General features: G+C 45.3%; 1 protein-coding gene across 2 annotated transcripts in view; it reads right to left on the minus strand.

Moving 5' to 3' along the window:
* ARIH1 (ariadne RBR E3 ubiquitin protein ligase 1) overlaps positions 1-12,932 on the minus strand; it is a 50,568-nt gene that overhangs the window by 25,082 nt on the left and 12,554 nt on the right. For both annotated transcript variants that reach the window (XM_048317706.1, XM_048317707.1), the window contains exon 2: positions 3,475-3,542. In XM_048317706.1, the coding sequence (XP_048173663.1) occupies positions 3,475-3,542 (68 nt within the window). The remainder of the gene's footprint in view (positions 1-3,474; positions 3,543-12,932) is intronic.

Genomic DNA, 12,932 nt, shown 5'->3' on the forward strand with positions numbered 1-12,932 from the left:
CTTCACAATGCAGATATTGAGTAATTCTAGCACTTCTGGCACATGAGAATTTCTTCTATTAATTCTTCAAAGTTCCTTTGCTTCACCACAAAGTTGGGGGCTTTTCTGCCATTTTAAAATGAATGGACAAACTAGTGTTTGTCCATTATTTTCAAGTGTTTCTACTTACCAAGACCAAACCTATTACAGTACCAAGTCCTTTTGGCAGAGGGATCAAGCTGTCAGCTCCTTTATCTCCTCAAAATTCCCTCCTGCTGTCTGTAACTGCTCAATCCCCATTTCCCAGACATAATCAAATCCTACCCATGGGAGTATCAAAGATAAAAAGCCTTTTTACTGAAAAAAATTGCTTCCAGTACACACTTTGGGATATTTACTTCCATGGAAGAGCATTTGTGAGTGTCAGTACAGCAATATACTCGCAGTAAAAGATATCTCCACATCAGAACTCCTGCCATGCACCATTTTTCACCTGTTCAACCTCTGCTAAGGAGTGTAAAGCATTATTTGTTCCAAGGAAAGCAGGCAGCCAGGTCCTGCAGAAGAGGCAATCTGGGCATTCCTGACATCCCTCCTCCGCTCAGAGGAACAAGGACATGTGGCCACCAAGATAAGCAGCTACAAGGGACTGCTGTACCTCTGGCTGCGCCTCCAGGGATTAAATCGGGCTGGGGGACATGCTGAGACACATTTCTCTTAACAAAATGACCAGGGGAAGGCACATAAAGCAGGAGAGCTGCATTTTAACCTCTTTATCACACAGAGGTTCCTCCCCAAACTCCCCTCAGGAGAGGACACCATCAGCCATAGTACAATTGCAAGATTATCAAGATTAAGTTCAAGCTAAAGCACTTTCTTCACTTGTTTCTGAGGTGATGTGGTCATTCTGCACCTGCTGCTCTCCTGTCCCTTTGAATCAAGCTTACAAGACACAGGAAAATAACACCTGACATCTTTATTCTCCTAAACACATGCAGCATATTCAGAGGCTGAACTAGCATTTCCTCCACTCCCCACTTCCATCCTACAAACAAATCCACCCCAAACCCCCAGTTTTGCTTTTGCACACAAACAATTAAGTGTTTCACCAGTGGGAGAGGGCAGTTTTTCAATTGTGGCTGTTATTACTTTACTGTAAGAGGAATAAATACCCGCAGCACATCTGCCCTCTCAACGCCACTGTGCAATTACTCCATGACAAAGCTGGCACAGACAATAAAAAGCTGCTCATTAACAACAGGCATAGCAAGGCTAAAAAAAGTGGGAAAACAGAGAAATTTTCATGTCACAAGCTCAGACCTCCCCACTTATCAAAAAAAGAGAAGCCCCTTGGTTAAAGTGCTTTCCTCCAGGCCAGGTCTGATAAGGCTGCTGGGAGGTCGTGCTGACTCACCATGAGCTAAGGGAAAACAGGCACTGATTAGGAACTGCAAATATACACCATGAAGCAACAGAACTTCCAAGCAAAATGTATATTTTGGGGTTTTTCCCCCTTAATCCTCACCTATCACCACAGCAATGACCAAACCCTCTTGAACACAAAGAGCCTGCTCTCAGCCTCCTTCCCAGCTTCCTGCTCCTGCTTTAACACAGCTGAGCACTCCAAAGGATTTCATGGAAGTTATTTGGTGCAGAAGTGACAGAAGGCAGCACCAGGCACTTGAGAGACGATGTTCTGGTGTTTTTCTAATACACCACCACATCGACAAGCACCAAAACTGGGACCAGTGTGCAACAGGCCTGCCTAAGCAAGTTACGTACTCTATTACTAACAGGGGTAATCCTGCTGAGTTAAGTATTTTAATGAACATGTTTACCTGTGGATTTGTAAATATAACATGTACTTAAACTGCAAAAGCCTTAACAATAATACCTCACATTGACCTGGCTGGCACCTCCCTTGGGAAAAAAAAAACAAAAACAAAAACAAAACCACAGCCCAATTTTTATTTTTAAATTGATGGCAGCCCTAAAAAAAAGCTTTTGACAACAAGGGACAAAACCTACTCTACAAAGGGGTGGCTTTTCAGTGCACTTGTATAGAGGTATCTCACAGGGAGACAGAGGCAGCCAAGGAGAGTGAACTTTACCCTGACCAAGAGAACCAGCCCAAGAAACTCAAATACCAAGTGAACAGACATGTTGCAGAGCAGGAATTAAATCAGAATGCTTAACAGCTGTAGTCAGAGTTAAATAGTGGCTATATTTGTAACACCAAGCTTTCACACTTCCAACATTAACTAAAAGAGGTCAATCTCAGGAAAATAAGGACTAAAGCTGTAAAAAAATACAATCACTTCAGAAAAAAAATCTAGGTTAAACAAAACATAAGAGATACCTGAGCACCATCACTAACCAAAAATATTACAAAAAGCGGGCTAAAGATGTCTTAAATCCAGTAACCAAGGATAGCAGAAATATTTGTACTCCAAAATAATTACTAGCAGTGTGAAAACCTTGGATCCTCTTTCCTTGGGTGACAGAATACCAAACTACAGGGGCTCACCCCCCAGGCTCAGTGAAGGGACATTTATCAATTCACAGGAGCACCAACAACTGCTCCTGGTTTACCAAGCACATCCCATCTTCCCATCTTTCCCTGATCATCCGGCAAAGGAAATGGTAATTAAGAGAAAGTCAAACTAATGATCCCACCAGGCCCTCCACACCCACCCATTGGTCACTTCACACCTTTAAGACCAGTAGAGACCACAACAAACAGCAAGTCCCTGTACAGCCTTTACTGCTCTTTTTGGTCAAGATTAATTCTCCTCAGTTTCTAAAGTAAATTAAATTCTCCAGCTCCCTCAACTCTCTTCAACACCAACACTGGCATTGGAATGAACCAAATGCAGCTGGTTTTGGCCTCCACTGTACAACAACAAACTGAAAAGGACCTTTACCAAGCAACATTCCAAGAGCTGGGAATCAAAGATGGGAAATAACCATAAAACACTCTGCTCTGAGGGGGAGGGAGAGGCAAAATTCAAGCCATTATTTACACACACTGAAGGAAACCTGGAGCTGCGGGCATGAAGACAAGGCAGGACCATTATCAGTCAGGAACAATTTAGCCTTGGCCAGACCAGCGAATAAACATGTCAGGAATACACATGCCAGCATGACAGGCAAGAGCAGCTAAACCCAAATCCAAAACAGTCGCTAGATAACAAGAACCTGTTCCTGCTTGCTTTTTTCCAAAGCCTGTCCAAATGCTGTGCCTGTACGTGTTCAAACTGGAAATCCCTCTTTCCAATGGGCAACTTAACTTCCACAGCTTCTAACAGGCATCAATAATATTAAAACAAGGAGCCATGAGTCACCCTTAGCTGGGAAAGGGGGAACATTTAGAGCTTACACAAAAGATTCTTCTGCCACACACTGTGCATTCATCCATCCTCAATTAATCCAGGAACAAACATTTTTTTCCAGCTCTCAGGCACAAGGTGGTTGCATGCCAAGGTGGCTGCTTACCTCTCCATCAGCTTCTCCTTATCCCAGTTGAAATGGCTAAGCAGTATTCGAGTGATAGTCGCTGGATTCTGGAGAAAGAAGAGAAAAAACAATCAATAATTGAGTAACTAAGCCAGAGTGAGAACACCAAGCAGAGCTTTGAATAGGCAAAGGGAAAATCAGGGTTTCTGGTAACATCATCTGTTCAGACCATACATGTTTACCGGCATGGACTGGGAAATAGTTGGACTTGACAGACAAATTTAAAAGGAAAAAAAACCCCCACTCTCTAAATCCAAGCATCTATATAAAACGAGGATTTGGTTGAAGATTTAAGGACCAGACTAATTACAGCTACCACAGTGCCAACATCTCCATATCCAGCATGCCCACACAATGTAATTCCAGGATGTCTGTACAAATGCAGGAAGGGCTGATTTCCACCCATCATACCCATTTTTGCCACAACCTCCACACCACCTGCAGAGCAAGAATATTCCAGTCCTGACCATCAAAACACTTGGGCTGAAAACTCTCCCAGAATACAGCTGGCTGCCAGTGTAAAACGACAGAGTCCTTGGGAGACCCCAGATGTTCCTGAAGCACCATGGCATCCAGAAAACACTCATGGAGCCATACAGCTAAGTAAAGAAATACAGCCTGGAAAGGTCAATAAGAAGATGTAACATAGGAGCTGATCTTCACTCGTGTACACGTTTTTCTTCCAGTTAAATCTGTATCATCAGCCAAGAGTTTGATTATATGAGAAACACACCAGCCCATATGGCTTCTGTTACACCCCAGAAGCACATTTTAGCTCCCCAAATCCACTCTCTGGGCTCAGCTTTAGGATCATTTACATGCAAAGGAGACAAGAGCAGCGCCCCGAGAGCGCTGTGTGTACTTTGCCATTTGACACCAAAATGGAAGTTTGCCTCAGGGCCAATGTTCAATGGACGCTCTGAAGCTGTTGAAAAGTAGGACATAAACCAGCAATGTGATTTCCTGAGCCCTGGAGCTACAGCCACAACTTGATGCTGCCAAAAGCCAATGCTGTCACCCACAGCAGCGATCCCACCCCATCCCTGCATGTCCTGCCCTCACCAGTCCGTACCACTACAGCCATTTTATGCTGCAAATACTGCCTCAGAAACTGATCTTCTCTTTTCCTTTCGGTTGTTTTTTTTCACTGAATCAGTTCTCCAATCTATTTGATTGCCTGACCACACAAACAGCTGCATTAGCACAAGGGGAAAGCAGGACAGCCTCTTTCACCACCAACACCAACAAAACAGTCACTGAAATAAAGCCCTCGGGTGACAGTGTAATAAGCACAAAGAACCAGTCTTGTGGTTTATGCTATAAAAAGTGACACTCCACTCCTTCTCCAGCGTATTCTGACTCTTATTAATGCCAGCACAGATTGTTTAAGGCCAAACTAATATCTTTTTTCCAGCTTACAAAGCCCATGTGAACAAAAGCAGCTTTAGAAAGGTTAGACCAGATCCCTGATCCAGTCCCTGTGGAGCCCCATAAACAGCTGGGACAGCAGATCTGGACAGCAGTATGGGGCAGAAGATACCAGAAATGGGTATTGCCTAACACTGCAAGGTGACAGTGTGGTTCTGGTCCATACCTCAACCAGTCTCCCAGTGACAGGGATCCAAGCTCTTCCCTGCAGCAACACAAGGTGCCTGGCTGACAACCACATGTCACCAGCCCTCCGACAGCACCCCTCCCTCATCCAGCCCTGCAGAGGGGAGCCAACAGCTCAACTCTTTCAAGTCAGTCCTGCCAGCAAGAAGCTCTATGGGAATTTAAGGGTCTCCTTCACCAAAAGGCTCCTCCAGCAGCCTCTTTCAGAGTCTAGTTTCTGATCTTTCCAGGTTATTTTGTATTTGGGTCTCCACAACATCCTTTTCTGTAACTCTATCTGTACTATGTAGCAGTACCTAAAGGAGTTCTTAAAAGCTCACTTAGACAATTCCTAGAGCAATTTAATCAAAGATGAAAATGTACCTTAGTAAATAAACCCATCTTATCTCTAGATTATCTTGGTTATGATACCAGCCCCTGTAATTCTCCAGTTATGAGTTTCAGACAGCAAAGCACACAGCTCTTCAACACAAGGAGTCTTCACTCAGCCCAGAGATCTGCCAGATGTACAGAAAAACACAGTTTTCTTCATTTCTCAAGCAAAGGCATTGAGAGAGCTTTAATTAAAATCAGCCTGAAGTCTTGTCCTACCTTCTGCCACAGCAGCCCACTTGGCCACTTATTAAGGCTTCTGGGAATACCTATTAATCGCTTAATAGGCTAAGAGGCAGTGGAGGTAGTGGTCTCTGGCTGACTTTTTAAAAAGCCAGAAGGTTTCCCCTGCACTGAAGGAGAAGTTACAGTACATGGATAAGAAACTCGAACGGTCTGCAGTGATTATGAAGTAGAACAAGGCTGATCCAGCAAATACCACTCCCCTAAGGACATGTGGTTGGAAAGGACAAGAGGGTTTCATCTGTGGCTTCTCCATTTTCCCAACGCACAGGCACTGCAGTATTCCGAAAGTTTCCCTTGGTCAGAGCTCCCAGGTATCCCAGCACTGCGAGGTCAGGGCACAGAACTGGACGTTATTTAGGATTATACTGTTGACTCTGGGTGCTATCATCTTCTCCTGGCTTGCTGGGCTCCAGCTTCCTCCAGCACTGTTGGCTGAACATGTAAAAAAGAAAGGAAACGCCAGCAACATGACAAGCTCCCACCAGAAATAGCTGGGCTGCCTGCTTTCGCTGCCTGCCACATCCCAGATGTAGCATTCAAACCTCCCCTGGCTGTTTCCTGGATACAGAAGGCAAGGATTAACACAGCCCTGCCCTAGCTCATCCCCGGACAGGGATACGATCTGAGCTGGCAGGGCACAAGGGAGCACAGGAGACTGGGAGGGAGGCAGCTAAGGGGCAAACCAGAGTTAAATACAAATGCTGGAAGTTCTGGCATGAAGGATTGATTGTTCCAACCTCAGACCAGGCACACCATCATGGAACAGCTGTTCCATGGGAATAGCTCACATGCACAGGCTTCCCGCACAATTATTCCGGAGTGGTGCTGGAGGAGTCAACCACAGCATCCACCCCAGCAAGAGCTGCGTCCTGTACCTTGGGCACACAGGGTTACACCACCACCAAAATAATGTGGTATTTCAACACCAGTTCTACTCCAGCCCTTACCAATCCTCAGCCATTGCTTTGGACGCTCATGCTGCAAAAATTAATGGAATATCCAAATACTGGGTTGCACAGCACTGGGAAGTTACAGGCTCTGTTCTGCCTCCTCGTTTGGCACACAGGATTATTTCCTACGAGTGACACCACGCAGATTAGTTATGAACAGGCTCCGCTGCCGCTCAGACGGGATTACTCCCGCGGCTGCGAGAGCGCGCTCCTACGAAGGCTGTTTTCTGTTTACAAAGACGAATTTTCCTACGGAAAGCAGCCAGGGACGGACGGCGAGCAAGGAAACGGCCAACGCGTTCTCCTCCAAACGTGGTCTGATGAAAGCTGAAACAGCAGATCTCACTTACAGCAGCCTCCTATTAAATTTTACATGTCGGAGCTGAGGCGGATTGCCTGGAGCCGAGGGCAGTGAGCCTGTTGATATCCAGATAGGAACAAACCCGAGGAAAGCAGCCATTTTGTTGAAATTCTCCAGGCACTTCAAAAGATTCCCTAACAAAACATTCCAAATAAAGCTCTGCCTAGAGTGAAACACCCTCAGTCCTTCAGCAGGGATTTTTTTTTTTTTGGGGGGGGGGGGGGGTGGTGGTGCTAACAAAGCAACCAAGTCCCACATATGCTTCAAACAAATTCCACTCCACCACAGCTTTTCACTAGAGGTATTTACATTTACTGTCCTTATCTGTTGCCAGGCTCCAGCACACCAATGCAAGCAGGAGATACAGCAATAGGAAGCCCTACAAAGGTCTGGACTTCACCAAAGAAGCATTATTAATTCAAATAAAACTCCTTAATTTAATAGAATTTAATTCAACTGGAAGCTTCATCAGTGATAAGAGTTAGAATTCTTTCTGCTGTCAAAATAAGAAAGTATGAATCGGAAGGAAGAATCTGGATGCACTTAAATGCCTAAATGAATTATAAATTAAATATTATTAGAACATTAGCTTGAATCAGAATTTCCAAGCAGCACAATTTGCTGAATGACAGTTGGGAGCACTTGATCCATTCATGTTTCCATCCATCAAGACGAGCTGCATGGTTAATTCCTGATGTTATTACCGAGAAAAGCACATTTTACAGTTCAGCTTCTCCTCACATGCTGGGAGTCAGCTCCTGGTTCAGTTTCAGCATTTACTGCAAATAAAAATCATTTAAGAACAACTTAAGCTCAGTTCTCCAGCAAAATCCTTTCCCACCTCCTGGAGACATGATATTGATAAATTCTTTGTTTCTTTCCATGCCATGGCTGGTTTTGTTTTCTACCCATGGCAGCTTCTGCATTCCAACAGTTTTCATCCCAACTGCAGCATCTCTATCCCAATAACAGAGGCTTGGGTTTTCTACACAACTGCTTTGCACTTGTGAATCCAAGCAGATGCTCCAGAAACCCTGGCTTTGCCCAAGCCTCAGAACTCTGTACAGGGTTCAAACCTCAGCAATGTCCACTGCTGTATTCCATGGGGACACAAGACTGCGTTTACATTCCCCAGCAGAAGGAAACCAATGGTTTCACATCAGCCGACAAGACTGAGGGTTTGGCTTGGTGGAGGAGCAAAGAGCCATCACAAGCTAATGCTGGTCTGAAGCCAAGCAGCACAAACATCTGCTCCAGTGAAGTGGCACCTGGGGACAGCCGTCACACCACCACTGTAAATATTTAACCAGCCAAACCCCCAGGCTTTGCAAGAGTACAGCACGGAGTGGAAATGCCCGCTGCCCAGCATCTCCAAGGCTTGTCACGCGCACACCATGCCACGGGAGAAGCGCTGATAAATCACCCACAGGTCACGTTTTACGGCAGCAGGGAGAGGAGGAGCAACCCCGTCAGGAGGGACTGTGATCAACACCACACACCAGGCACCAAAGAGCTGCTTCATCACCTAATAACCAAGGGGCACCAGCCCAAAATTCTTCAATAACCTGGTATATGCTCCACCTGAACCCTCTGCTCTTTACCTGCACCTCTCCCAGCCCCACACAGATAATCTCAGATATAAAGATACAGTTAGTGTCTTAACTCAGCTTTTAACCTGCTAAAACACACCACAGTACAACTGTCAGCAAAAGGTTTGCACTGTTCTGCAAGTGCACTGAGTGACCTTCATTTGTGGAGATCCATTCACATTCATTCTTCCAGGAGACAATTACAGGAAATCTTACAAGCACAAAACCTCATTTCTAGCAGCTTAATAAAATTCCCAGGAAGCCAGCACAGAAGATGAGATCCAAGTGTTGAGTACTTCCAGGACATGATCTCAAACTTGCTAGTTTTTAACCACCACCAACTGAGCACTCCAAGAAGCTGCTGGAAAACTTCCGTGTAATCTAATATTCCCTGGCTTGATTACAGCCAGAACATGAGAGGGCTGCTGCGAGAAGAGGACAGCAGCTAAATGGATCAATCTGCCAACCCATCCATGCTCTCTCCCTCTGCCATCCCCTGGGGTCTGGGAGAGAATCACACCACAGGACGTTTCTGCCATTGCCATCTCAGGGTTCACAGGGACAGCACAACACGCTGGTGGATCTGATACTGCTCATCTTCCCATTAGAGATAATAACATCATCAGTACTGCTCATTCTCTGTACCCTACTGAGGGGATGCTCTTTGCACCTCACATACTTCTGAAGCCATATTTGAAGATTGAGTTAGAACTCTAAACCACCTGCAAATGTACCAGTTTCCTGCCATTTCTGAACAACTCCACAAGAAGCCAGGCTGCTCCCTGTGACTACTGTCATCTGCTGTCCTCTATCTGGCATTTGCCACCTCATCATAACTCCCCATTAACACATACAGAGCCTTTGACTTCGACACCAATCATCTCCTTAGTTCCCTACATCTTTCTCCATCTCATTAACTTCCCTTCACACATCATCTCCTAATTCTGAAAATTAAGTTTTACAGAGTTACTGAATTAGGACCATAACGTGATGGCACCAAATGGCAGCTTGATCTGATGATCTGAGTTTGTAGTAACTTACCTGCACTCTACTGACTGTTTCCAGCTCTGATGAACATACATTCTTCTAGCAGGGGAAGATAATAAAAAGCAACTTCGGTGAAAACTCTATTACTTCAGTTAATTGGTTCAAGAGGCAGAAATGAAGCAGTCAGCTGCTTTACATTTTCTCAGAGCCTTTTGGAAAGCTTTCAGGTTAATGATTAGGAGCTGCAACGAAGAGCCATTGTCTAACAGAGCTTTTAAAATCAGAAAAAAACCACTAAAGCAACAATTCCAGGATGAATTAGCAGATTTGGAATTGCAAAAACTGAATTCACACTGTAATACTTTAAATAAAAGAAGATGGCACGGATTCACCCTGTTGCTCTCAGAAGACTGCAGAAGCTCTACCACCAACCCAACATGAATTAAAAAGGACCAGGGAAGGTCTCTTCCAGCATTTCAGCTATGCGAAAGGAGGAGAGCTAGGGTTTGATGGCAGGACACAGAGAGATGTTAACCCTTATTTTATACATTTAAACTGAAGAACACTTTGGATTCTATTTCGTTTTTCTATAGTTCTGGAGTATAAACTCTATCCTTTAAAGACGAAGGACCCACAGGTCCTGAGCTGATGTTTCACTGCTCACAACAGCAGTTATCACCCAAAGGATTTCTCTCTTACTGGTGTCTCCCAGCACAAGAAATCCCAACATATGAACAGAAGCTCAGCAAAGCTGGGTAGGCAACATGAGCCCCAGCTCTGGTTTCCGGAGTCTCCGCTGAGCGACTGCAGCTGCCGTGCTGAGCACCGGAGTGGGAGCACATGGGTGCCGGAGTACGCTGCACAACGGCTTTATTCAACCTAGTGCCTCCCACTCAAGGATTTGCAAAGACTTGCCTTAAAAGAGTAGGAGAAGGTGATGGCATCATTTCCATATAATTCTTCCAGTTTACTATTTCAGCAGCTCCATAATATCTCCCCTCCCGCTGTGGAGGAAGCAAACAGCCCCCAGCGCTGCAGCCAGGCTGGGCACGAGGTGAGAGCAAAAACCCTGCAAGTTTTGGCTACCATGGATGTAAAGGGCCTGTAGGTTCATCCAGGTAAACTCCAAGTCCCCGGTAATCACCAATTTCGCCCTCAAGTCAAACCTTCAGTCAACATCTAGCGCCACAGAGTTGCTCTGATAGGATGACAGTCCACAAAATACAAATGGATATTTAGGAAATCAGTACCTCTGTGTCCCCATCACAAATGACATACAGTCACCTTCCCTGCTTGTCAACAGAACACCACTCCCACAACCAGCGTCCACAACACATATCTGAGCTCCCTTCCCTCTTGATATCACTGCTCTTCCAGACCTCCAGGCTCCATTTTTCCTCTTCTATCCAACATGACCCCAATCCTATTGAAATTCTCACCCCACCACACTTCAGTTTGGACCCAACACACAGTTACTGCACTGATCTCATATATGGATCACAAATGTATCCAGCACCATCAGACAGAAAAAGTTGGGTTTTCTCCAGATCACAAGCATTCCTAAGGCAGAAAGAACATCCTTAGATACTTTCAGTACTACATAGTCTCTGGAAGACTACACACGGCAGCAGTTTCAATTCTTATCTCAGACTGATATAACAATGCCTGGCTTGAATAAAATACACTGTATTGCTTCAAGAGGAAAGCAAAAGCACATTTTGCCACAGAAAGAAACGATACTGAATGAAGGAAGTGACTGGCAAAAAGTACCAAAACACCATGGCTTGGCCCAAGAGCACAGGTCAGAAATTTCTCCCCCTCCACAAGATTCCAGAGAGGCCGAGGAAGACTCTAGACGCCCAGAACATCGTAGCTGTGCACCAGCTCTATTTTTGCCTATGAGATGAAGTGACAGCTACTTGGATTATGATTTTAATCTGAAATAGGGCAATAACTGGGCAAGACCAGACCAGCTCAGAAAGTATTTATTCAGCAGCAACACAAGTTCACACAAGCACTGGCTCCTGGATTTCCCACCGGCCCGTCAGTGATGGGAACACGAGTGACCAAACACAGGAACTGACTGGGTGAAGGGGGTCACTGGTTTATTTTAACACAGACAGGATCACTGTGTCACCAGACAGCTGAGCTGGCACGACCTGGACAACAGGGACTTGCTTCCAAGAAATCTGTTTGTCTCAGTCTGCCAAGAGCCACGTGTCAGGCATGTTAAAACTGGGTCTTCCCGTATCAACAGACCCCCAAATCTTTTTGTCCCAAAGACTGTAAAGTATATTGGGACATACTTTGATGCCAGGCACAGCCAAAGGTCCCACTTTTTTTCTCCATTATCCCACCAGCTGCAAAGGGCAGGCCCTCACCCTCTTCACCCCTGTGTCTGGGGGCTGTATTCACCTGGGCTACCAAATACCAGATTTTGATAGTAAACTGTGGGAATACTGCCAAGAACTACTACCAAGTGTCCTCCAAGTAACCACGTGAGCCTGACAGAAATGCACTTTTTTTTAAGGTCTTTCATTAGTCAATGTTGGAAAGACTGGAAGCAGCATATGTCAGGTCAGCTACCCATCAAGCCGATAAAAGGAAACAACCCAAAGCACCACATTTGGGTTTCATGGGAATGCTGTCGTCAGTGACTCAACTCCTGAATGAACTGTGTATTTCTGGGAAAGTACAGGTCTGCTGATGTGAGCTCCAGAAACTGTCCTGTTTGCAGGCAGAAATGGATGCTAAAGGAATAAAGCTGAATGATGAACTGTACATCTGCTTTCTTCCTTTAAGTCATTTTGTACCAGTCTTCTGGAGTCTCAAAAAAGCTCTCCCTGCTCTTTTCCCTCACTCCAGTATGTACTGGTACATTGACTCGGCTCTTTCACTGCACTGTGCACTGCCAGGGTCTGGCCCAGAGCCAGAGGCACCCAAAGGGCTGTACCCACATCCTGGGATTTATAAATCTGTAGGAGACTGGCTCTGTTCCTCCACACCAGGGAGGAAAACTGCTGGCTCTGCTGGCTCCTGCTTCCAGCAGCTCATGCAGCGTAAGGAACAGGCACCTCAGCTCTGGCCAGTGAATCACTTCCCACTTAACAGTATCCAGCACCTCATGGATTTTGCACACCTTTAGGACAACAGAACTTTGCTTTTGCTGCTTTAAGCACATTCAAAGGCACCATCCAGTCCAGGGCAGTGTTAGGAGGCTGCTATGAGCAGATCAATGGAAGAAGTATCAGAAGCAACTTGAAGAAATAATGGTGCCATGGCATACTTGAAATGTTTAGAAGAAATCAGACAAACTCT

This window comes from Corvus hawaiiensis, chromosome 13 (genome assembly GCF_020740725.1).
Source record: "Corvus hawaiiensis isolate bCorHaw1 chromosome 13, bCorHaw1.pri.cur, whole genome shotgun sequence".
In the NCBI taxonomy this organism is placed as follows: domain Eukaryota; kingdom Metazoa; phylum Chordata; class Aves; order Passeriformes; family Corvidae; genus Corvus; species Corvus hawaiiensis.